At 38.5% G+C, this 27826-nt stretch overlaps 1 protein-coding gene across 4 annotated transcripts in view; it reads left to right on the forward strand.

The window, feature by feature from the left end:
* Positions 1–27826, forward strand: part of unc5a (unc-5 netrin receptor A) — a 152176-nt gene that overhangs the window by 76085 nt on the left and 48265 nt on the right. For all 4 annotated transcript variants that reach the window (XM_041990681.1, XM_041990682.1, XM_041990683.1 and 1 more), the window contains exon 2: positions 4615–4830. In XM_041990681.1, coding sequence (XP_041846615.1) covers positions 4615–4830 — 216 coding nt within the window. The remainder of the gene's footprint in view (positions 1–4614; positions 4831–27826) is intronic.

Here is a 27826-nt window from a genome sequence, read left to right on the forward strand (position 1 = left end):
AACTGACTTTAGTTGCGTTTCTGTGCGTTCACATTGTGAGGGTGTAGTGTGACAGCACCCTCACTACGGTGAAAGTGGTTCATATATTGTGACATTTATTTATTTTTTGTTCAAATTTTGGTTTTGTGATTATTTTGGGAAAAAGTCAGAGTAGAGAGGGATGGGAGTGGATGGAGATTTTGATTAGTTTGTTTTGTTTGGATGTTTGTTATGCTTTTCTGTTGTGTATTTAATTTAGTTACAGTGTTTATAGTATGTAAATAACTTATGTGGAGTTGGGTTATCAGTAGTGGTTTATTTGTATATTTGGAAAGTGAAGGCCTTTCACTTAGTATAATGGCTTAACCTGTCATTTAAACAGGTGCTAATGGTGTGACAAGGAGGGAGAGATGAGGCAGGTTGGACCTCTGATGCTGTCAAAGCCAACTGTTGTGGTTCCTGCTGTTGTGCCACTGATGAGTAGTTTTGTAAAAGAAAAAAACAAAAAAAAAACAAACAACTGATTTCTAAGTAAAAGAAAATTCAGAGCTCTTAAAAACGACTGTGGAGATTTTGTCATTGGTTTGTTATTCTTTACCCTTTGAGACCGCTGACTCAAAGGGAGGGTGGTGTATGACTGAACGTAGAAACCTACGGAAACTGTGATTGGGTGTACTTACTCCAGTTTACATTTACAGCTAAAACGCATGTGATTCATATGATTCACACATGAACCACATATAACCCACACATGTGGAACATGTTTTTCACAAGTGGTTCTGAAATGTGTTTCACATGTGAATCACATGTTTCACATAATGCTCACAGATACTTACCATGTTTTTTGCATGTGAATCACATGTAATTCACAAATGTGAACCACATATCAAACACACATGGTTCACACTTGGTTTACATGTGTTTCACATATAAATCACACATGTTTCTCATGTGATGTACATGTGGTTTATGTGTGATTTACATGGTTAAACATATGTGATTCACACATGTGGTTCACATGTCTTTCACATGTTGACCTCACATGGTTTTCAAATGTGAATCACATGTTTTTACACATGTGGTTTACACATGATTTATATATTTTTATGTGTTTCACATGTGAATTATATGTGGTTGACATATGTGTTTTACAAATGAGATTCATATGTACAGCTCATCTGAATCACATGTGTTTCATATGTGTTTCACTTGTGAATCTCATGTTGACACCTGGTTTACATGTGGTTCACATGTGGAATGTGTGGCCACGCTTGGTTTTTCTGTAAGCGCCCATTTATACAGTACCTCTTAGTCTATATAATATTATATAATATTTACCACATACAGTGATAAATGCATCAGACAGTGAGACAATTCAGTCTCGATACATGGACAGGGGACAAAAAGGGTTCAAACTACCAGCCCTTTTACTGTTAGATGGTTACTCTTCCTTCTAAACCACATATGCATATGAAGCATTCTGGAGTTCTGTCATCCAACCATACAAATGAAATAAAAAATAAGTTCTTACTGTACAAATGCTAATAAGACTAGTTAACAGCATGCTCACAGGATAAAGAAATGTTTTTAGATATTTTTCTCAAAATGAGACTTAATATGTGTATGTGTATGAAAAATTGATGCAGTAAGTGATATCAAAGTACAAATCAATACCAAAAATTGAAGAAACTATAGCATTTCTGAAAATGTGCATATAAAGTTACCACAGTTATAGTAATATACCTTTCTTATGTATTTTCTATATTTGTGTCAATATAAGTGTTTTTGACTGCATCATCCCCACTTCATCATCTCCTCCTTTTGTAGATGTGTTCAGCCCCAGACATGAGAGCTGACATGGTCAGCTGGACAGATGAGCCGTGGGGTCTATGTGCAGCAGGAAATCTGTCCTGGACATCATGGCTCAACACACTGACAGCTGGTGCACCCTTGTTCTCAGTCTCTGCAAAGAATAGCAGCTGCAGCTAAATATGAGGTCAAAACCTTGCGCGTTTCTAAGAATAAAAATTATTCTCTAAGATTCTCTTTATGTAAGAGTTTGCAGCCATGCAGGAAACCTTTGTCGTCCTCTACCCCGACAATGTATCTGGGATATTGTATCAGTTAAATCATCTTCACAAGCTGTATGATCAACCAGGGAGACATTTAGCTTCTTGTGTTGTTTGTTTGTGCATGTACATAATAATCTAGCAATGACCTCGGATGCAGTTTACAATTAATCATGACCTTAACTGATCCTGCTCAGAGGAATCTTCTAATGCAGTGTCCGTAGTGCAGCTGTATGTCTATTTGATTTGTGCATTGACCCACAATAAGTCTGTTAAGTGGTTGATACTCCCTGTATGTGTTTGTGTGTGTGTGTGTGTGTGTGTGTGTGTGTGTGTGTGTGTGTGTGTGTGTGTGTGTGTGTGTGTGTGTGTGTGTGTGTGTGTGTGTACATTGACTTTGAAGTATGCTGCGTTGTGACAATAATCTAAGCTAATTTAGTACCTATCAGTCCTCCATTATGGGTTTGACATAAAGTTGTGCGTGACTAGAATGCCCTCCTATAAAATGACAATTTACTTCCAAAGAAATTACGTGTTTAACCTCATTAACCTAAGGAACATGCACTAAAATGGAAGATTTACCTGCGCATCTTTGGATGCAAACAAGCACCCACACAAACACAAATTAGGAACATCATCAAAAGTTGGGAGTTCATATTGAATGTGATCCTTGCAAATGAGAAGCAACGGTGAGTTAACAACATCAAGCCATTCTTACAATTTGTCACCCTTTTCAGGTGGATTTGGTTTCACCCTCAGCTTGAACATCATCTGTCCTTTATGAGATGATTAACCCAGCAGGTGTGAAGTGGGTCTCCCCCACAGTTTTACTGAGCTGTCGTCTTCACTCTGCAAGGGAGTACATGGGGTCGGCCCAGCCCGCTAATGGCCATGGTCACAAAGCTGGAAGCCAGCCCATTAGAAGACGCCGCCATCATTAGGGCCACCACGTTTTCAAACAACCTGACCTACTGGTCGCTTCACTGTTTATTAGCAAAGTTTTGGCTCTGCTTTAGAGCAATTATAGTCACTATTCCTGATGAACTGTGGCCTTTCCCTCTACACCATGAGACAAGAAACACCCAGTTGCATAAGCAGTAAATAATGTCAGGCAGTTTGTGTTTGCCTAAATAGATAGCTGCCATATTTTTCTCTGCAACTGTGTGTGATAATGAAATGAAACGTGCGCAGAAAAATGGTGAAAATGGTAAAGTGTCAGCAAGTGATGTATGACGTTCATTGGACACAGAACATTTAGTTTTCATTAAGAGTTAAACGTACACGGGACATTAATGGGGTTCAGCGACAGCAGCGCTGGCGTGCCTCACTCTATCTCATCCTGATGAATTAGCAACATTCAGCACATGGGTAAAAGAAAGAAAGGCATTAATATAATATGTAGTGGGGGGAGGAGATGACAGATAATGTCTTCATCAAAAGATTGGTATTTATGACACACCTTAATATTATCCCTGACCTGGGCTTCAGGAAGCTGCAAGGATGAACAAAGGCTGAGAGGGGGATGGAAGGATGAGAGAAAAGAAAGGTCAGCATGAGTGTTGCCGTTTCATTATAAGAGACATGGACTCCCATCCTCTCCCATCCTCTCCTGCTGCACAGGGAGTGATGGAGAAGGTTGTTAATGTCTGGCCTGTCAGCCATATTGGATTCAGGGCAGTAAATTAATATTACACTCCTTTTAAAGGGGTTTTATTTTGGGATTTACTGATCTCCCCTGAGTATCGGCGGTGTAAAGAGGTTATTTCCCTCTTTCTGCTCTGTTCCCTGTCCTCTCGCTATCTCTCGTACTTGGCTAATATGTTTAGAGAGTGAGAGAGAAAAGCTGTGTTCATAGAGGAAGGATGTGTGCGCCGTAGGCTCTTTTAGTGTCATCCAGCGTTTGTTTTGAACATTTTTCAGGAAGCACAGAAGTCTGTTGTAAAATGTAAGGCTCTCCAGACAAAGACAGCTCCAGAATCCCTGCGCAGCGAAGATGTATAGTCGCTCCTCCCCCTCCACATGTTGTGTTTTTAATGACAGATTCTGAAGGAGTAAGAAAAAAGTACACAGGAAGAGTTATTTTGAGTCAACAGGCTGTTTAGCTGTCAGTCATTTTTAACCTCTGTGCCTCTTGTTCTGTCGTGCTTAATGTGGGTAGAGTTAGAGTCCCAGTTGAAGAGCAGTAAAACACAGTGTAAAGTGTTCAAGTCGCTGAGGTAGGATTTATGGCTGCTGGTCCATCAGCGGCGATGTTAAAGGGGCTGTGATTAAGAGCCCGGAGAAAAGACAGTAAAGGACTCCGCTACCTCCTTTGACCCATCCAAGAGCACACAAGGCCAAGCTCTGCAACCGCCAACTCTGCGCCATCCAACTCAGTCTGCCTCTTTCACTGTCTGTCCGTCTGTCATGTGTGAGCTGAATTTCACCAAGGATACTGAATCCCTGTATTAGATAATTTACCATATTTTCTTTTTGTAGTCACAACGGTAAAAAGTTTTGTTTGCTATTTTTTTGCATCTCCATTCTGTTTCTGAAATCTCTTCTCCTTTTTTCCACGTTTTCCAAGGTTCAGAGCATGCTGATACAGCAGCACTTCCCGCTGCCTTCTCCGACCTCTTACCTCACTTCCTGGTGGAGCCGGAGGATGAGTACATTGTAAAGAACAAACCGGTGACTCTGACCTGCCGCTCGACCCCTGCCACACAGATTTACTTCAAGTGCAATGGCGAGTGGGTTCACCAAGACGACCACTTGATTGAGCGGACTGTTGATCCAGCCACAGGTACACAGAACAAATTTCTTTTTTTTTTTTTGGAATAATTAATTGATTATTGTTCAGTTTTGACTCAAATAGACCTCTTTAAGGCATTTTTCAGCTAATATTAGAGGTGTTTTCACCTGTTTTGGGACATTGCCTGATATAAATGTGCACCTTCACTGATGCATTATTTAAAGTGTTTGTGTGGCGGAGCTAAGGTTTGTGATTTGCCAGTGATTACTGTGTTCCATCAGACTCTTGGCTCATCCTCCAGCCTATTTAGCCTGCCAGTCTCATAATAAGCACATTGGTTTCAGCCTCAGAAATCTTCTCAATCACCTTGGAGACCTGTTTGTTTTTCTCTCTGTCGTGCTGCAATCCCCCTCCTCCACACATCAGTGTCATAAACATGTATGACACTGATGTGATGTGATTCAGAAGCGATCTGCAAAATCAATCCACCCATTCACAGCCTGACTGATTAGGAATGAGAAACATAAAAATGTTTTTCTGGGACAGCAAGGAACACACACACACACACACACACACACACACCAAAATGTGCACACAGTTTTGCAAATATGCATAACAGACATGTTTAAGATAGAATAATGAGCAGCTACTCATATTTACACAAAAAGATAAACTAAGGAATTTCCTTCTGAACAAATATAAAGAAGTTGGACAATTTTAAACTTTAACTGCACGTCTTTGTTTTGCAGAGCCAGATTGTAGCTGTACTTTCATAGTTTCATTTGTGCCACTGCTGTGTGTGTGTGTGTGTGTGTGTGTGAACATTTGACCACAGGTGAAAGAAGAACTGAATGCACCTCACATCTTGTCTATAGCTCTTCGTGTCATGCCTTACAACCTTGCTGTCACCTACACAGTCTTCTGTTGTTTGATTTGTTTTACCTCATGGCTGAGGCACAATTCTGGATGCTGGAGTCAGACTCTTGTCAATAACTGCAATAAAGGTTTACAAAAGGATGACAATAGCAGTGTTTTGAAAATTTAAAGCAAGCACACACAAGTGCATGTGCGATGTATCAGCAGTGAAAAAATTTCTTCTTTGTTGTTATTAACACCTCCACCCACTTTGTACAGTCGTGATGTCACACAAATGTTTGACATTACCGTACAAGCTGTGGAAGCACAATCACTCTTTTATTAGTTTTCTGTGAGCATGACAGATGCATAACTGATTAGAGGAACGCAACTTTGCTATGAAGAGCTAGTTTGAAAGTATGTTTTTCTAGTGTGTGTATGGGTTCATTTTTCATACAGTACCAAGATGTGCAGGACAAAAATGACAAAAGGAAAGTGCACTGCTGCCAGCAGAAAATTCATTAAAATAATTCTATCTAAAATGCAAGTGAAATTAAAATTAATACAAGGACTCTAGAGATTTTAAAGTGGCCTCTAGAAATCTAAACAAGCCAGCTGAGCTTGAAATGCTTTTTTAAAATTCATACTCCTTGAAGCTGTGAGGAAAAGCTTCACTCTCTTTCTGTTGGTCTCTTTTAATATGTACAGTCATGAAAACCAAGGTTCACACTCTATTTTGGGTTAGTTTTTGTTCCGTAAATATTCACATTCTGTAACATATGAGTCGCCCTTCTTCTCAGGTTGTATTTGCCTCATTTTAAGATTTTGGTAAAGACAGGATTTTTTTTTTTTCTGATACAAAAAACCGTTGAATTTACAAAATGTGAGAGTTCATACGACTGTATACCATACAATACCATACCATACTAACTTTATTTATAAAGCACTTTACAACAACCACAGCTGAACAAAGTGCTGCACACAAGTAAAATGAAGATACACATATGAGTTAGAGCATTCTCTCAATTACCCATGTGACTGTGTTTCTTAAATTTGAAATTAGGGTCTGAGATGGTCAGATTTGAAAAATCTATGGAAAATAGATTGAGAAGAGTAGCTGTGACTCTCCTTGTACCTCTCAGCTATCTGATAGGGGGATAAATCTGTGTAGGTCATGATCTGTAACTTTCTGTTAGGTGTTGATAGTGGTTTAAATTCTGTTGATGACCAGCGTTTTATTGCAAATCCAACAGATTTGCCTTATTTACATTACTGGGCTCACCTTTTTCATTTGGCTGGAAACCATTTACCCACAGCAATGCTTTGTTTAACTCTGCAACCATCAGATTTATAGCAACGGATGGTTGCTGAAATGCATTGTCAAATGTTTGATGTTTAGCACCTCAGGTTAAACAGTTGGTGCTGTTAAACCCTAGTTGAGTAAAAGTAATAGAAACAATGGGAACATAGTAATGAGCATGTACAGAGCTTGAATTACAAAGGGACTTTCAGGGGAGCCTTATGTTCGGGCGTGCACTGTGACTTTGCAAGTCACGCGCACACATATTAGTACATGGCAGCGCAGTGTAAAACTGTTAGTGCCAAAAACATTCTGCTACTACTTTATGCATCAGATGCAGTCAGAAACATCTCATTTAGGGATAGGAAGTCTTTTTAACAACCACAAAAAGCAAGAAAATGAAGTGGTTGCCGCTTGGGTGGCTCAAAGCACAAAACAAACAAAATGCTGCTGTCCACAGTGCTGAAAGAAACACAACAAATCACCTGCGTTGTTTGGAAAATATACTGTATTGAGTGAAAAAAAAAAAAACAAAGCTGACAAATTAATACTGTTCTTTTCATTTAAGCAACATCAGGCACCTTATAGAAAATAAACATCTCTGATAATTTAATCAATGATGGAAAACAATATAAAAGCTGTCAGGCCTACTCATGCTGCTTTTTTATTAATGAGGTTTGTTGCACTTTTGCTTTTAGCTCTTTTTCCCAATTATTGTTGACATATTCCATGCGAACATCTTAGTGCAACTCTGTCAATGTCACGCTGGAGAATTGGTCTACAAAATGTGTAATTACCCCAAGTTTTATTTAGTATTGGATCACAAGGACCTTCGCTATGATGAAGGTCTTTCCACCCCACCTTCAGATGGAAAATGTATTATGTACTCAAACAGTATGTCTTAAGCAACAGTTGTGAGTCATAACCTGCTTCTAACAGTGACTTGGTTGTTGTTAATTTCATGTAAACTGTTATTTACTTGCTAGACTGGATTTTATGCAGCACTCAAATGGGTGACATTGTAGAAGCTGCTCCTTCACTTTGAAAGAGAGAATATGAATCATGTTTTGTCAATAGCTAAAGAACATGATGTGCCCCATAAAGTGCAGAGTTTATGGGAACATAACATTACAAATATAATATCTCTGCCAACGTTTAATGATGATGGACCATTTGCCATGTGTGGTTATGAGCTGTTACAGTCAGCATTTATTTGTCTATGAAACAAATCTGTCATGCTGGCTGCCACGGACCCCTGCAGCAGTGAGGGCATCCGTCTTTGAAAACCCTGTGAAGTTCCAAGGCTTCCTCACATCTTTTGACTTCACTTTGTGGTTGCTTTGCCTTTGATATTGCGTGTTTCCTATGTAGACCTAACCGGTTATGAAGGACATGCGGTTGTCTAGAGGTATAGCTGTGCCCACATCGATCTCACAAACACTTGTGCTGTTTAATGTCACCACTGCCCTGAGGAGTTTACTGACAGCTCCGTCTAATCCCCATTCCTGCAAGAAACATGTGAAGGGCACACATCCAACTGCAGCAAAGCTGTGTGAGTGTGTGTGCATCACAGGCTTGTCAGGCTGTCCTCTCACCCTGGTCGGCACAGTCGCACTGGACTCTAAATTCGTACCTGTTGCCAAGCAACCAGGAATTCTGTCACACCAGTACATCACACATGTCTTGAGGGTGGAGGACTAAGGAGTATGGAGACATACCCAAGTTGGAAAAAAATTAATTGACCATTTATACTTGGTGAAACAGATAAAAATCACTTTCTCAAAATAAGTTTTTTCTTCTTCTTCCAAGCAGTTGCCTCTGCTCTTTTTTTATTGCCTCCAGTTTATTCCATGTTTGTCTTCTCTGATCAGAGCAACAGGATGAAAATATCCTGAACCAATGTGACCAGACAGTCATGGTCAAAACCTTTTTGGCTGATGTTTTTAAAGTCATTTGAAATCTCATGTAAAATTGCATCTCTTTATTGTGTGAACAAATAATTCTGGTCTCAATTCTAACTAGAAGCACTCAGAGCCATTGCAATTTTTATTTATTTATTTATTTACTGTTTTTTTTTTTGTTTGTTTGTTTGTTTGTTTTTTTGTTTTTTTTTGACCAATGATTGTGGGCATTAGTTTTTGCATTAGAAGCTCTAATGGCAAAATTATCATTATCTCCCCAAGAGGAGGCACAAATCTATGTTACAACCTGGTGGTCATGTGACCACAAACCGCTTGAGGATGAAACCAAACCCCGCATCATGTCAACGTCAGTGTTAAAGTGTGCAGCTTGTAATAGTTTTACCAGATGTTTGTAATTGTTTCTGTAACCAGCCATTTCTTGTTTTTTTTTTTTTTTTTTAAACAATCATAAGTTTTAAAAAGTTATCTCATAATAAATGTTTTACTCAGCACTCATAAAATGATCGGAACAAATTGTTGAATATTTGGAAAGACTCTGAGGGGTACCCTCAGCATTACCATCCTCAACAGCCGTTAGCCAGTTATCACATCTTTCTGGGCTTTTGGGCTTTCTGGCCCTTCAGATAAATTTATTTTCAAATGCAGCCTCCATCAAAAACAAAAGTCTCTTTGGTGAGGTTGTTTTTTTTTTTTTTAAACTAAACACTAAGAAAAAGAACAAGAGGACACAAAATAACAGGAGTGCAATTTTTAAACAATTTTCAAACCATTTTCAAAGAAACATTAACAAAAATGGCACCTTAAAGGATTAACAAGCTTCTGTGAAAGCAGCTTGGTCAAAAGAATATGAAGATTGGAAGATTACGTGGAAAAAATAAATCGCTTGCAAATCAGCTGCATTTGATGCATTAATAATAAAAAAAAAAAAAACACGGATTACAATGAACTTTAGGACAATGTTAATTACAAGTAAAATTAACCTGATAACAGAAAAAAAACTTAGAGAAAGAGCTATATTTTATTTTTATTTTATTTTTTTAGATTTGTTGTTCTTTAAGTCTGTAACAGACATCATATGATTAGATTTACAGTACAGCCATATTTAGGTCAAAGGACTCTTGCATGTTATTTTGTGCCATTTCTTTCCCAGTGAAGAAAAATGTCAGTAACCATATTTTCCAATATATATTTACATAAACAGCTCAAGTTCAAGAATCTTTTTTTTTTCCCTGAAGGCAATGAGTTTTACTGCCAGTAAAACTATGTATAATAAAAACAACACACACACACATATCACAACAAAACATTTAAAGACCTAACTGCCACAGGAATAAATTAATCTTTTAGTCTGTTAGTCCTACACCTCGGCAGCAGGTATCTACGTCTGGAAGAAAGCAGTCTGAACTGGTCATGTAGTGGGTGGTCTGGATCTGACAGAATCAGTCTGGCTTTCCTCACTGACTTCACCTTGTGCAAATCAGTGAGGTTATTCAAGGCACCCTGGCAGCAAAATAGTTGCCAGGGTGTGCAGTTTGTTTCTATTTTTAAATGTTAAAAGACTTGATTAAAAAAAAGAATAAAACATTCCCATGAAAGAAAAAAATCTATATTAAAAACATTCACTGATGAGCTTTCTTACAAAGTGAATCTACGTGGGCTTCATAAGTCAGCCTGTCATCAAGTACTTGTAGAGGTTCACCACTTCAACTTCACCTGAAATAACGACTGGTGAGGTGACTGGACAGTCTTTGCTAAAATCAATAATCATCTTCTTTTTCTGAGAAACATTTATCTGTAAGAAGGAAGACTCACACCAGTCAGTGAAATCCCTGACCACTGACCCGTGATCAGGGTCAACACTGCTGAGGAGAGACAAGATGGCCGAGTCATCAGCAAACTTTAAAATATGATCCTGTGGATACTGACTGCAACAATTATTAGTATATAAAATAAATAAAAGGGGTGAGAGAACACATCCCTCGGGGAGAACTGGTAGAAGAAAGAAGGATATCAGTAAGAACTCCATTGACCCTCACTCGCTGAGACCGCTCACTTTAAAAGTCCATCAGCCAATCTACAGTACCATAAAAACGCCTCTGCTAAAACATGGGGTTGAATACAGTTAAAAACAGATGAGAGATCAATAAAAAACAATTTTGCAGAAGTTTTGGCACTTTCTAGATGCCCCAAAATCATGTTTAAAAGAGTTCCTGCTGCATCTTCCACCTTCTGGCTGACCTATAGGCAAACTGAAGTTGATCCAAATGATGTTCAACTTTGGATTGAAGGACCGCTGACAATTTTTTACAAATGACTTCATGGCTAATGAAGTAAGGGCAACCGGCTGGAAGTGATTCAGGGACTGAGCAGCCTTATTTTGGAGGACAGGAACGAAAACAGACTCTTTCCAAACATGATGGACCCCATGAGTATGGAGAAACATATTAGACAAGAAACAGAAAATGTCTGCCAGCTGCAGGGCACAGTTCTTCAGTATACAGCCTCCTATGCCATCAGGGCCTGGACTTTTCCTCTCCCATTGTCAATGTGTACTGTTGCTACTGAAGGCACATTTTTTAAACCATCAAACACCTCAAAATCATACAATGTTAAAATGATTAAATAGAAAATTATGATCTCCAGCCAACTCGAAATCGGACAAAGAATTAAAGATCTTTTAAACAGCATCTCCATCTGGACTTAAAGGGGTAGTACACCCAAAAATGTGTTTTTTGAGCTGTAAACAACACAGAATTACTTAATTGTGATGAAAACCACATATACTGTTGATAAAATTAGTATTTTATGTATGTTTATTTTAAAAATGGGATTTTTGGGGGGTAAAAAAATAGCTCATAACGCCCTCTACAGGATAAAACCAGATTGTCATAGAGAGGTTATCTACGTCACGAGAAAATTTTAAAAACCACACAGCCCCTCCCTCCAGATGCAAACAGATGGGTCCTTCCCTTGCAAGCACAGAAAACCACGCCCACCAACGCATATGAAGCGATGTGCTTATCTGGTGTAGATTTGCTAGTTTCAGACTTGTATTCTTTCACAGAGTTTCTGATAAAATATTCCTGCATTGGGACGGATTTGTGCTTTTGAGGGGTGTAAAAGTAACACCGGACTTTATTCTTTACCTGCTCTTAATCTAAGGAGAGAAAGCAGCTCAAATCGTAGCAGCGGCAACATACAGCGGCACTTCCTGCAGCTGCCACAACCTGCTGTGAGTCTCCACAGCTTTCCAGAGCTGCTGGAGCTGCTGACAGGCCAGCGTAACGGCACTAACGGCTCAGACTGATACGGTTCAGGACCGCCTTGTTCTTGTGCAGCTGAGGTGATTTAGGAGGGGAAAAGAGTAAGACTGCAAAGGGTTCCACGGTGCCCACACCAAAGTCCCAGTGTGGGCAGGAAGAGGAACTCACAACCATACTGCAGACATGCTTGGTACTCAGATTTATACAAGTGCCTCTTTATTCACATTATCAAACAGTACACTAGTAATTCCATCATATACCTGTCGAGTCTGAAATTCAGCTGAAGCAGGCCTGTCATGTGACCTGGGACCTCTGTGGCTTTTGTGTGAAATAAGGTTTCTGGGTCTGCGATGGACTGGTGACCTGTCCAGGGTGTACCCTGCCTCTTACCTGTTAAAATGTTGGGATAGGCTTCAGCTTACCCGCGAACCGTAATGGACTAAGCAGTCAAGATAATGAATGAATGAATGAATGAAATGTTTCTGGGTATATAGATTTTGGGGGACTGGTATAGTCTAAATCAGAACATGTGTGTTTTCAATTGTGTACATAAGCAGTTTTGAGAGTTTTGGGAACTCGTGAGGGGAGGAAAAGAGGAGACATGCATGACAGGTTTCCAGGCTGATATTTTCTTAATTGTACAATGAGCACAGCATGGAAAATAAAATGTTCACCTTAAAGAAGTTCCTGGACTTCTGAGTCTGCCTTCTTTCTACCTTTTTGACCATCTGAGCCAGACTACCTGACACTTCTGCAGGAACTGGAGGACCTGCATTCAGACTGGTGCTCAGCATGGGTGGAACCCTTCCAGGACAGGCAGTGGAAAGCTTTTGGAGTTACTGAGCTAGCAGGATTTGTGGTGTTTCCTTCTTTGGTTGTGCTTCTTCTTTTCAGCAAAGACCAGCTGTAAGAATGCCGTCTGATAGCCAGGTGTGTCTTCAGTGTCAATAAAGTGCTCATCATCTGGGATGTTGTCATCTTCTGGTAACTCAAACACGCCAATAAAAGCTGCAGCAGTGGGGTCCAGATGTTAGTGTACTCTGTGTCCATCATTGCAGGACACATGCAGGACATATTAGGATTTTAGGAAATATTCTTTGCACTAAGGTTTGTCTTCTATTCATGTTTCAGGGCGTGTTAGACTCAAGATGCAAACAAGTCTGAAAAAGAATGCTTTAAGTCAGAATTGGATTATGATTTTCATTAGTTTTTCTTCAGCGTGATAAAGTACCTTGATAAAATACTTTCCAGGCTTTAAAGTGATAATATCAAAATCACTCCTTTGTTTTTCAGCCAAGAATTATCCCACTTGGGGTTTTTTCCCTTCATTATCTTGATAAAATAATTGAAATTATTTAATTTGCTGACACCCTGAGTGTTAAACTTGCTGTGCAGACAAAGGATTGCAGTGTTTGTAATCTCAGTCTGTGACACAACTTGTGATTCAAACAATGCCACTTCCAAGTGCTTTAATGTTGAACTTAGAGCTGCCTTTTATAGTTTCTTGTATTTTACGCAAAGGGAACATCAAGGGGTTTCCAGTGTTAATGACTTTTGTGCAGGGTGTTGTTACTGAAGAATATCAATGGAAAACAAAGTGATCAAAGAGAGCCTAAGCCACAATCGATAATCTCCTCACCTTCACACTGCAGACCAGAGTTGAAGGAATATCAGATACGTGGCTTGTCGGAGCCTGCACAGCACAGGCAAGAGTCAGCAAAGTCTGTGCATGTCGATTCTCAGCAAGCTCAGTCAAATACCAAAAAGGACTGGAAGGTTTTAAATTAATAACTGACCCAGCACTGAAGTGCAGGCAAGTTTTAGTCAGACCACTCAGTACTGAAAGTTCAGACAGTAGAGAACATGACACGTGGACGTGTCTCTTTATCAGACATTTCCACATGTCATCAGACAGGTCTGATTATTTAATCTGATTCAACACAGTAGAGACTCCATCCCACACAGAAACTTGTTTCAGAAACTCCTTTGAACATCAAAAAAGAAAGAGATGTCGCAATTTGTCCTTCCTCTCCTGGATTCAATGTCCAATATCGATCCATCCTCGAGTTTATTCCTTCTCATTACCCGTCTACAGTAACTTATCTGAATTGTTATGGCTGTGACTGCTTCTGAGGCCCCGGCCAGCTCCGTGTCTTTCCCAGGTCGGTGAGAGGAGACGTCTGGCGAGTCATAATAAAGACATATCCCCTCCGAACAAATCAATGCTGACAGTGTGTTTGCATAGATTAGGAGATTCTCCCACTCTATGATTTCTCATCAGACACATGATGAGGAGAAGGGAGATTGGCATTTGAGGGGGAGACTCGTATTGGCCAGACTGATTTGATTGTGTTTGCGTTTCATCTGCTGGTATTGATGGAAACGATTTTGATCCACGTTCTGTATTGTCACCGCAGCAGCAAACCCTCTCAGGTGGAAAATGCATGTGTTTCACTTTGCTATTTCAATAAATCTCAGCAACCACCTTATAAAGATGGGAGATTATATTTTTTCTTTGTTGATTGAACTGGATGTCAACAAGGCTTCTTCATGAAAACAGGAGATGATGGAGACACATTTGCCTTGTTCTTTATGAAATGATTTACAGTGCAATCATATGGACAGTTTTAATAAAGTGATTTATTTTCTTGACTTATAAAAAAATCTTTCAAAACCACGTATGAAAAGAAAGTACAACCCCTTTTCTATAACCTGCAGGTTTACCAGCATCTGCTCCTGTCCTCTGTCAATCCTTTGAAGTCTAAATACTGTGTGTGACGCAGCCAGTAAATCTTTTAAAGCCACTGCTTTCTGAATAGAACTAATAATATGTTATGCCACCACAGAAGCAAGAGAGGATGCGTTTCTATAAAATATGTATTTTCTGATTGACTAGGCCCTGGATTGTAATGTAATGACATATTTAATTTCTGATCTAAGGGGGAAATAAGCTGGGCTTAGCCTAAATGATCTCTAACCTTTATTTTAATACCGCAGTACTTATCTGTGGTATTATAGGAGCCAATCACTTCCTCCGCACAAACTTCCACCCACTCCACATTCCCTTTTCCTGTGTCCCCGTATTACACTGTTATTCACTTGTTTTTTATTTCTCCTTGTTTTCTCAATTCTGTATAGGTCACCAACATGGACGCAGGCAATTGCCTTTGCTTTTACAAACAACTCCACATGAATGACATTCATTTGAAAGCAGCAACAAGCTCACTGTCATTTTGTCAGAAATTAGGAGGAATCCAGAAAGGAGTCAGTTTCATGGTGCTGAAGCCCCATCAGAATGATACAACATGATCTTGAATGGAATATTGAAGAAAAGTCCTGCTGCAATTTAAGCAAAACCTGATAGGTCTGTATGCCAGGATCTAATGAGCAAAAGGAAATAAGAGAATCAGGGAGAAGAGGACAATATAGTCCTAAATGAACAAAATGGCCTTGTACCACCTGCTAAGCATTGATCAGTAGCCAAGGGGACTAATTGATAATGCATTATTAGCTGCTTCCCCATAATGGGACTTGTATTTCATCCTGTCCTTGATTGCAGGATGGAGGGGGAAGGATTTGGCAATGAAGCACAGAGAAACAGATGGCAAGGTGAATTGTTCCCGTGACACATCTGCCAGAGCGTTCTATTAGACCTCTCAGGCAGGTCAGCCGAGAGCCTGCATCCGTATGTGTGTTTATGTGCGTGGAGAAAGCCCTTCCTCAAAGCACAGCAACACACCTCAGACTGAAAAGGGAGTCAAAGTGGATTTAATGGAAGCCTGTGTTTGTCTGGCCTTGAGATAACGGCAAGTGTGTTTGGAGCAGAGGGAGTAAAGTGAGGCAGGCAGAATTAAAAACCAACCAGCTGTGCTGATTGATCTCACCAGTAGACTCGTACAAGGGCCGTGCATCTTGGTGTCTCCAGTTTTTGTGTAAGATGTGTATTTATTTGAAAATTTGGCATATGCTCCTGTGAAGTTGGTCTTGACATGCAGGAATAATGAATTTTGAAATTAACTGCAATTAGTGGAACAAAAGTGGGAGAAAAAAAAAAGATAATTACCATTTGTCAAACAACAACGCTGCTTTTCTGCGCTCCCACACGCGCAGCTTTTGTCCTCCCACCAAAACATACCCCACGTCAGCTTCACGTTTCGCTTTCTCTCAAGTAATTTTGCATTTGTCAGTCTTACAAAAGCTGTGGCCTTGCTGGAAGTTGGAATGCATTCAGCAGTCTTAATGGTTTTTCTTTCTTATTTTTTTTCTTTTCTCTTTCACAGAAGCTTTGTTTATTAACCTAGTGTGCTAGGGACATGTTATCATGCAGTCCTTGGAGCCTGCATTTGTACTGTGTGCAGAAAGCATCAAAAGTGTTTAAAAAAAAGTCTATGAGATTATGATGAATTTATCATTTTCAACACAGTGTTTTAGTTTTACTACATGAATGATGCATTTTAAGTTTATTTCAGAGATGAAAGCAGCTAGGTTGTTGAAGCTACATGGAAATCCTGCCTCCTAGCTGTGTTTCTGAGCTTTTTTGGCTTAAGCCAAGACATCTGAATAAATTGGGGTCTCTATGCTGCAGCTCAGGCATCACCCGTGCGTTAGCTAGACCTATTTTACTTCACTTATGCTGAGCAAATAGAGGCCAGAGTTGCTATAACTTACCAATGTGCTTCAAAATCAGCCATTTCCAAATGTTGAAAGGAGCTGGTAAACCTCCTTCCTGCCTTGCTGCCTTGTTGTTTTGATTATCAGCAATGAACTTTGAAGTTTGGCTCAGTCTATTTTTTGCTTTTACTGTAATGTAACATTATCTTTCAACTTACCTCCACATCCCTTTGGAAACGAAAGACATGAGTGTTTATGCTGACAGAGAGAGGCAGAGTGGGAGTTTGTGGTGTCAATCAGCACCTGCTCTGCTCAAATTCGTTTTAAAAATAGTGGGGCTGGGAGGTGTAGTTAGGTGGCTGACAGCTAAATAGTCCTTGGAGATTTTTTTGATAGGCAGAGGAACTCGGTGGTTGACAGTTAATGCTTTGTGTGTTTGGCCCTAAGGAGACTTTCAGCGTGGGGATTTCACACAGTCCTCAGACAAACATCAAGTTGCCGTTCTCTTTCTTTTTAAACTGAAAGCTGCAGGGTGTCCTGGGTATGGAAGAGCGGTACTACAGTGAAAGGACTATTTTATACTGGAAGAGAAAAGGAATAGCTTCAATCTTTTCACAAAGTGCTGTGTAAGATATAAAAAAGAGCAGAGAAAATTTTCTTAGGAAGTGTAACAAATGAGAAATGAAATGAGGATGCTGCATTCATAACCAAAGGCATCCAAACCAGTACTTTTTGTACTTTCTAAAACCCTAAAAGTCTCAAGTAAACGTACAGTGTATTGGAGGATGGACTCTGCACCTCAAATAGAGGCTGACTTCAGGTCAGGTGGGTGACGGAGTGAAAACAAGCAGGCAAATGTTTTCTGGCTCAAGTTTCAGTGGAAAAAAAAACACCCAAGCCAGCTTTTAGCATTTTCCTGCCTACAGGTAAAACGTCTGGATGTTGTTATTAATGTATTGACCACAAACACACTATAAAAACAAAACAATACAGTGGATGGAGCACACATGTCTAAGCAGGCAATGAGGCTGGAAGACAACAATAGGCACTGGTCTTAGGGTTAGGAAGCCATTCTGAAGGAATCCACTGGGTTTTGTATGATACAAGTAATAATCAATTTCAGCTGTGTAAGACCATTATGTGTCTTTTTTTCTGATTAGGGATTTCCAGAAATTTCAAATAAGCACCATGTATTCAAACCACAATTGAATGAGGTGTCATGACTATAATAAACATAGTTGTATGTTTATATTTCCAAAACATATGGCTATGTTTTAACATCAAAACATTACCATCTAACCCGGTAGGGCACGGGTGTCAAACTCTGGTCCTCGAGGGCCAGTTTCCTGCAGGTTTTCATAGTTTCCCTGATCTAACACACCTGTCTGAAATTAATGGGTTATTGTGAAGAAGTTGACAAGAAGCTGTTGAATCCATTTGATTTTATTTAGGAGTGTTAGATCAGGGAAACAATGAAAACCAGCAGGATACCAGCCCTTGAGGACCAGAGTTTGACACCCCTGCGGTAGGGTATCAATAGCTCACTTTGTTTCTTAAGCTAGTGTGCTGTTATAAAGAAGTTAACATTTATAGCAAAGCAGAACACAAGAGCTGAAGAGTTTCAACTTCCCACTTCTGAGGTACAGTGAATGCAGCATTATTTAAATGTTAAAGTTGCATGCAGATGATATTTCTTCTCTGTGCTGTAATGTGACATCGGTAACCCCTTTGATATATTATGTGGTGTCACATAATATATCAAGGGCCAGGGTTTTGTTTTTATAGTTTTTGAATTGGCAGTAACTTCAGACACCCAAATGTACTCTGAAGCAGAACAGGTGATTTTTTTTCTTATAATTAATCTTCTCTAAAGACACTACAGAACTTATGCAATTTTCCAGTGATGAACCACCTATTGACAGCTAATTCAGCATCTACCTTGCATCATACCTGTACTTTGAGCTCACTCCAGCCAGTAAAAAACAGTCTTATCTTGACTCTTATCTCTTGTTCTGCCCCTTTCTCTCTTTCTTTTTCTCTCTTCCTTCAATAATATCTTTGCTGAATCAGCCAAGGTGTGCATTCAAAACAGCCGGTGTGTTTATGTCGCTTGTTGGCGTGTAATGTCCTGAATAAAAAAGTTGTACGGTGCAGTTTTTCAGCCTCAGGATGCTGCTGGGCAGTGACAGCTCCAGGAATGCACATAATCAATGTCACTGTGCCATCAAACAAATCTGAAACGGGGAGTTACAAGATCAAAAAGCTACATAATGCATCTTTAATATTTAATAGGGATGAGCATTGCAAGTAAAAAACTAGACCAGACCGTTTCATATATTAGCATGTAAAACAGTACTTTGTTGTAAAATGATGCAGAGTAGCGATGGATTTACATTATGCTAGCTTTACCTAGTAAGGCAAGGCAGTTTATTTGTATAGCACATTTCATGTACAGGACAATTCAAAGTGCTTTACATAAAACAAAGGCATTACAGATATTTAGAAATAGTAAAAGGCATCAACACATAATCACAATAAAATAATAAATAACATTAAAATGATTAAAAGCAAGATAAGTTAAAAAGTTTTCGTGCAGATTTCATGCATAAGTGCATGAGAAAAGAAATGTTTTAGTAGGACCAACACTGGCCCCATTATTTTTTCTTGGAAGTTTTACACAAAACTAGCTGACAGCTGTGATCTTTGGCCATGCACCCATCTTTGTCTGAACACCATTAGCATCTAAGCACAGTTAGCTAACAGGCCCATTAAAAAATATTATAATTTAATGACTAACATTTATATTTGTTTTAGATTCAGCATTCTTTTGTTTAGGTTTTTTTTTTTTTTTTTTTTACAGCCAAAAACTTATTAAGATACAGTCCACCATTTTTCAATTTTTTTTTTATCTGTATGATGAGGAAAACATTTGAAAGTAATGTAGTCTTAGTTTCTTACCTGTTGTCTCTTAAAGGCTCTAATGGTGTATTGTATGTTTACAGTTTTAATTCTTCAGCCATTCCTGCATTACACTTTCTTTGGTTCAGTGAGACAATGCTCAGTATCTATGCTACATCTTTGCATTATAATACCACCTCCTAGCATCTGTGATTTCAGAACGTGCTCAGGGGTCCACTCTAAACTTTCACCCCTTTTTCTCAATTTTCAGCTTCAGGTTATTTATAAAGTCCGCAATGTCTGTCTTGCATCTACTGTGTTAATAATTAATACAGTCATATCTGAACAAAGAAATGAATATTTAATGGCTCAATCTGTGCTCAGTCTGCAGCACTTCACCCTCTGGTGCATCACATTATAGTTGAGGCTCATGTCAACAACATGGTCCGTACTTAAATAAGAACCTTGTAAACTCAGCATCATGTGACGGCCGCTGCCAGTGGAGGATTTGAGCAGATTACACAGTAAAGGTCTGAACATTTTCCTGCTATTAGTTTGGTTACTTCAGTTTCTTGTCCTATTTCATATGTTCTATAAAATATGTTTTAATTGTTGTTTTCAGTCACACTTTGAGGAAACAAAGTACAATTAAAGCTACGTTGTTAAAGATTTTCATCTTGTTTTCGCTGTTGTATAAGTTTGTCATATTCCAGCAGCTGATGCCTGCTGCTCTTGTGTCAAGGGTACAAGGGTAGTACAACTCCACGGTATTGTTTTTTTTCCAGTGCATCTTTAGACAAGATTGATTCTGAGACAACATCTCAGTATTTGTCATCTCTGTTCACTATCCAGAGGCTTCTCATGATGCTTTAAGTGTGTTTTTTAGGCCAGATCTAATGTAAAGATTTTTTTTAAATATAATTCCTTCATGACGCAGGGTGGTCTGGCTTTTTCTTTGGCTGTAGGCCTTTTCTGGTCTTTGTCAGGCAGGAAGGCTTGTGCCACTGTGAGTATTTAGACCATGGAAGAACTTGTGCAGCCTGTATTAAAAGTATTTGCAAGAACATTTACAGATTTTAAAAGATTACAGGGACATATTGATGGTTCATGAACCTCCATCAAACATAGGTTTTTAAATAACACATTCAAGAACTCATCATTTCATCACCAACAAAAACAGCAGAAAAAGAAATAGATTAATTCAAGGTGAAAATGTTTTTCTTCCTTTCTTTTAGTGCTTCATCTTCTGTAAATAGAATACAAATTATTAAGTGGATGTTGATGTTAAACTCATTTGTCAATACTGAGTTTACCTTGTGAAACTGCACAATCACAACAACAGGATGAAGTGTAGCTTATGTGTTCATAGCTCTGAGGAAAAAACATTTAATGATAAGAAATTTTTAAAGTTCGCCTGTTTCATCTCATGCTAAGGCTCTCATCTTCACAATGGAATGATTAAACTCCATTTTGTACATTATAACTTGTAATACATCTTTAAAAGAAAACATTTATTAAAGGTGCTATATTATACATTATTTCAACAATTTCATATGAGTATCAGAGGTCCAACAACATTGTTTTCAAAGTGTATTACCCCAAATTCAGCCTTGGTCTTTAATTTCAGTCATTCACAAAGTGGCTCTAGTGAGCTCTACAGTGTGTGCAAAATTATTAGGCAAATGAGTATTTTGATCACATCATCCTCTTTATGCATGTTGATCTACTCCAACCGGTACAGGCTTGAAAGCCTACTACCAATTAAGCTTGTCAGGTGATGTGCATCTCTGTAATGAGAGGGGGTGTGGTCTAATGACATCAACACCCTATATCAGGTGTGCATAATTATTAGGCAACTTCCATTCCTTTGGCAAAATGGGTCAGAAGAGAGATATGACGGACTCTGAAAAGTCAAAAATAGTGAGATGTCTTGCAGAGTCAAGTAATTTTTGGGCCTGATACCCAGGCTATAAGGACGTATGTTAACAATTTTGTTATTTACTGTAGCAGTTATCCATTACAAATGTATGTACTAAATACAGTAAATCTAACTGTCTATTATTGAAGTAGATTGATTTTGCACACTTTAAATATTTCTGTGCACATCTTCAAACAATGTTGGCATATTTGTTTAGGTGTCAAGAAGTAAAGTTTCTGTTTAAAAGACTTCTTGGATTCTATTAAAAATCTAAACCCTCAAAATGATTAAATGTCCTTAAAGGGCAGTAGTTCTTTATATTGTGATGGCACTACTGCTGTTGATGTTTTCATGTTGAGATCAAGCTCTTCCTGAGATGTGCTCATTCACTTCTCGCCTGTAAATGTGAGCTAAGAGTTTATTTAAAACTTTGACATTCATATAGAAGAAGTTACTAAATTAGTCTTTATCAATATGAGTTTGAATTATAAGAACAAACATATTTTTTTGAAGGAATATGGTGTAAAAAAAAAAAAAAAAAAAAAAGCAGTTTGGTAGAAAGACCTTCGTTGCCTCTGTGTACCCTCAGGCTGTTTACTGAATGCTGTTTGTTGTGCTCAATATTTACATTCGCCTACACACCTTCACTGGATTACCAAAACCTCCAACCCAGACAACACTGCGGGCCAAAGGCCCAGCAGGGACCATGCAATCGCGAGGAGGGAGGGGAAAAGCCTTAATGCAATTTGTTTGGCACCAAGCGCTCTGCAACCAGACGGGTGCCTGCCTGGCTTACCTTCCGCTGCCTCCCTTATTTACCTCAGCGCCCAAGGCCTTGTCAGACAAGGGGGAGAGAAACACATAAGCCCGAGCAAATTATCACGGCTTTCGTGTGAGTAACGTTCTATCAGATCCTCCCACTCTACAAAGTGTAATGGAAGCAGAAGCAAAGTGCTCAAGGCCTTCACCTCTGACGTGTTCTCATTCGCAACAGGACAAGGTGTGTGTGAAAGATAAAGGAGCAGGTCCCAGTAACTCCCAGCTTGAAGATTGTGGCATCTAGAGCATTCTGCTCTTGCCAATCACCAGGGTCAGTGTATTGGATGGAGAGTAATTACAACAAGGGCATTTTGGTAAGGGCACTGTGGTAAATCACAGCACTGTCTCTGTGTGTACATGTGTGTGTGCCATTAAAGAAAGGTTAGACAAACTAATTATTGAGGAACAGTGTAAATAAAAAAATCCATTGGATTAATGTCTGTTTGATGTAATCAGTTGTAACTCTAGTGTAGATGCTCACAACAAGGAATATTTATAAAATGTATATGTAGAGACCGTAATTTAATGATTGAAGTAGGATGTATTTGCTTTGTGATGGAAAATCTATTTTGATGTTTTGTTAATCAACTCATTATCACATTCAAAGCTTGTTAACACCTGTGCAGGTAAAAACAAGTGTACCCTGGGCTGTTGTGAGATTCCATAGCCTGTTATGACAAACAAGATAGTGAAGACTCTCACAGAGTGAAAATCTCACTCTCCTGAGGCATTCAAAGTATTTACGTCGTTACAGATCTTTGCTATAGAGCATAATAAAGAGAGGATTGGTTTCTCATCCTTTCCTCTGCAACATTTAGGGTGTTTTGTGCTGTAAAATCTTTTCTAAGAAGTAATTGCTCTTACTAGGTTAAGTAAGTATGTGTTTAAAGCAGTTTTCTTCTATCACATTTATTTATAAAATGAATATTGCTATGAAACACTATCTTTTTCTATTGTAATTCTTTGTTATTGTAACCTTTAAGATGTTTCAACATTCTGTTGCATTTATGTTGAGGTTCTATATATATTTTTTTTATTTTTATTTTTTATTATTTTCATATGTTTTTGTGGATATATTCAATGAGTTAATGGTGTGAAAGATGAATGAAATATTCTGGGTTAGTGGAGATTTCAGTAGGGAAGTCTTCTTGTGGCCTGGGTCCCAAAGCCATTTTTAAAGTAATTCTTTTTTAAATCTTAGCAACAGGTTTCATATTTAGAAAGTTGCACAAAGACTGTTATTTAGTGGAATTCAGTTGAAGTGTTCCTCTACAGTGTAATGAATGTGAATGAATAATGCAATGTAATAACTTGCCAATTAAACTTTTACTTTATCACATTTTTTTAATGGTGCAAATAAAACTATTATTTTTAATCTCTTCTTGTTTGTATAGACTATTGTTTTTATTTGATGGCAGGTCTGAACTGCAGGCAGGTCATTTTAGTGCAGTTTTACTATAAAGCCATGCTGTTCTAATAGATTCTATTCAATTCTGCCTTATTTGTATAGCACCAAAACATTTACAGACACAGTCCAATTCAGTGCAATTCACTGTAGACCAATTTTTATACAAATAAAACAAATCCATTATATGATCCTCATGAGTCCAATTTATAATGAGGTTCATGTAAGCCAATTCATAATAAAACTTTTTTTCTCTAATCGAAAATACTTGTGAAGAAACAGATGAAGTCCTCACAGCTGAGATTTAAAGGAAAACATGGTTTGACAGAACTCTCTCAATGATTAATAACAAGCAGTGGTAACTTTACAAAGAGCTTTATTATATGCTGTTAAATTTTTCTTTTACTGTTAAATCTTTCCGGATTAAGTGACATTTCTTTAAATCAGATGAGCGCCATTTTTTTTCTAACTGTCTTGAGGTCATACATTGTCTTGCAGAAATAAGCAAATCAAATTTTTGAGATGGAATTTATCAGTGTATGGGTTTGTTTGTTTTTTGGGTTTTTTTTTGTAAGTTTACATGGAAAACTATACTTCTTGTTTGGGATGTGCAAAATACTTAATTGTTCTGATCTACACCCCATCAAGATAGTCACCTTTTCTCTTGTTGGATCGGTAAAAGAGTTAAAGAGACCAGGAACTTGTCATTTCAGAACAGCCAGAGCAGGCATTGCGTCATTTGTGTGTCTCCTAGCCTACACCATTTGCTCTTCCAACTCCACACTTGAATCTCCCTGGTCTCCTTGGAGTGGCATTGGACTGAACGTAGCCGGATTGATTGGAGCACTACCTGCTCGCCTGTTTGTCAGCCATGAATAATCTGTAACGACATTCAGTGCATCAGCAGGGGCCTTGCGGTGTGCATTCATTGTGGAAAATGGACAGCTCAATCAAAAGAAGCTCTTGAAAAGCTGGTCATAACCGGAGGCAGAGCCTTGACCCAAAACACAGTCCCACTGACTGGAGATGCAGTTTCAACGACATCCATGAATGGAAGGCCCTAGTGTCTTCTTGGTGAACCCAGGGCTCCTTTTTGCTCCTTTCCCCTTCAGCTCATGTCTCTTTTGCCATTTAATAGAGCCATGCTTCACTTAGAAGGCCACATTATCCTTGTTAGGAGACAGACGCTTATGACAGCACCTGCCATTTTCAGTTCTCCTCTTCAGCTAGCATAGGTCACCCATCACTATGCTATTTTACATGGTAATGGAAGTCTGTAGACTTCATGATAAGGTAGTTACGCCCTTGACTCTGTAACTTAAGGTTAACTTTTTAATATTTACACATGGCAATATCAGCCAGGATTGTACATGCATGTGCTGTTGGAGTCATTTTGACAAGCTGTTAAGTTGTTTGTGACACCCTGACCTGGTCTCTGGATTTCTTTCATCTTGGAAAGCTAAATTTGTCTGAGGAAGAGTTTGTTGTCAGGTTCCTTGAAAAGAAGCTTTGGATAGCTGTGGCATCGGTGATGACACCGATGCCATCTTGCACAAAGAATATCCAGGGTTTGAAATGGAACACTTCCAGTTTTCTTTTGACCAGTGTCCTGGGTGTGCAGGTGGTGCATTCTTAAAAAGCATTCATCACTGATGTATCCCCTCAACCATTGTGAACTCTCTCCCTTGAAATGGTGCATTCCCCTGGTGTAGAGTCACCCAACCCTAATCCTTCTATATCCACTGATGAATCCTTGCCACACACACACCAGGGGTGCTGCCTAATTGAATTTCCTTGCCCACAATGAACACACACTCAGGACCTGCAAGTTCCAGTCCTTTGCTTTTGATAAGCAAATGACCCCTACGGAATTGAGGTCAGAGTCTGCAAAAACAAGAGTGAAGGGGAGAAAAATAAAGTCCTGCACTCAGACAAGCCCAATATCGACTCACCCGGGATTGAGTCCAGTGATGTTTACCTTGTGTGTGTTGAGCCCCTGTTGGCTCAGGGGGAGATTCATATTTCCACACATACATTTTACACACACACATCCAGCACAAGACGTCTGTGCCCTCGCAGTGTGACCTCTTTCCTTTTGTTAACTGTTACTCCTCATCTTCAACATTTGAATGGAATGCATGTGTAAATAATCTTGTCTTTGCCATAGATTTAAAGCAACACAGTGAATATGGATACATACTTCGCACTTGTGTGTGTGAGTGGATCTTGCAATCGCTTGTTTTATACTTGCCTGAAGAGTCCAATAAACTTCATCATACAAAAGTAAGGTCAGGTTATTCATGAACTCAACCCCTTGGCAACTGCTCCACTAGTTCTTTTTTTTTTTTTTTTTTCTTCTTCTTCTTTTTCCTTGTGTTTCATTTTTTAAAGCTCTGGAAGTCTGGAGGAAGAACAGAATGTTTTCATGGCATCTGAGCTTGAACCCACAGACTGGGTGCTTTTATGTACTATCTTTTATAGACGGTTCCTCTGTGTTTGCTTTAAGCACAGACAAGAATTGTGCGTTTAGGAGATCTAAATCCCGGGGAATTACTTGTGTAGTTTCCATTAGGAAATTGGATGATTTTGACAGTTGCATTTGTTCTGCACATTTATGTCCCTTTTCAGAAATCTCTCCTTAACATTGCCCATGTTCAGGTTGTTCTTTTGTTTTGTTGTTTTATTTAATTAGGTAACACTTGCAGTAGACATAGGCATTTTGAAATTGCACATCAGAAAAGGTAAATGGATGTAGTTAAATTAAATGAATAAAAAAAAAGCTTGCTTAATTTAGGGGAAAAAGTAAACAAAAAAACTTTATGCTCTCTTGTATTTGCCTTCTTTAGAAAAGAGGTGAATGTCTGCTAGTGGTCAGTTCTTATTTAGAGAACATTTCACTCACATTTCTGTTCTTATTAACAATCATCAGTTTCTCCCTCAAAATACTAAATATAGCCAGTACTCGCTCAATGAAATGGAAAAGGAATAGTTACAGGAATAGTTACAGCGTACCCAACAGAAGATTTTTCTCCATTTTCTTTGTTTCAACCTGTTTATTTCCAGAAAGCAACCACTGCTATGTTTATGACAGCCACATGCAGCGAAGCCTAATTCTGGTGACACTACACGGACAAATTTATTCTTTCCAAACCAGAAAATGGAAATGAGCCGAACGCACATTTTCTGAGTCAACATTCTGAAATTTTTGCTCCATATTCAATCACAGTTGGATGGACTTTTAATCTTCCTGGATGTCACTGAGCAGAAAACCTTGTTCTGCACTACCAAATTACTGTAAATTGAGTATGTGCTCAACCTTGTTCATGCTCTTCCGGCAAGGTCATTGTCTTATTTAGCTGAAAAAATTCTTTTGGGATGAAAATTCATCATTAGGGTTGCACAATATTGGGAGTATTATAGATACAATATGCTATTTACCAGAAACAAGCACACAAAATCTTCAGTATATTCTGTTAAGCTTAGTAGCTTTATTCTACTTCAACTTGAGTGTGTGTAGGTTATTTGTAGTCACTCATGTTTGTCTAATTTAATGTCAAAATGTCTGAATATTGATATTATTTATGCTGATAGTGTGATAATATTTTTTTTATGACTTGTGTAGCTCTTTTCTATTGTATTTATCATTTTCGTAAAACAATGAATGTATTTTTGTCTTTTTTTATGTGTTGTTCCATTATAATATTCTATTATGTTCCATAACATGATTTCTTTCAAGGTTATTAAAAAAAACATCTAAAATACACATTAAGATTTACATTGTATTTATTATCATTATTATTATTATTATTATTTTTATTATTATTATTATTATTATTATCTCTATTCAAGCACTGAGTTGTAATGTGAACCACCAGCAGAACTGTTTTTACTGAAAGTGGTAAGGGAATGCATAATATTCTTTTAGTCAGTCCCTCATGATTTCCTTGCATTTTTAAAAATGGATGTGTACTTTTCTAAAATAAATCTAAAAAGAAAAGAAAATGCTGTATTTAAGCACATCGTGCTGTTACCCCACTGTGCTCCAATAAAAATAAA

Source organism: Melanotaenia boesemani, chromosome 7 (genome assembly GCF_017639745.1).
Source record: "Melanotaenia boesemani isolate fMelBoe1 chromosome 7, fMelBoe1.pri, whole genome shotgun sequence".
Taxonomy (NCBI): domain Eukaryota; kingdom Metazoa; phylum Chordata; class Actinopteri; order Atheriniformes; family Melanotaeniidae; genus Melanotaenia; species Melanotaenia boesemani.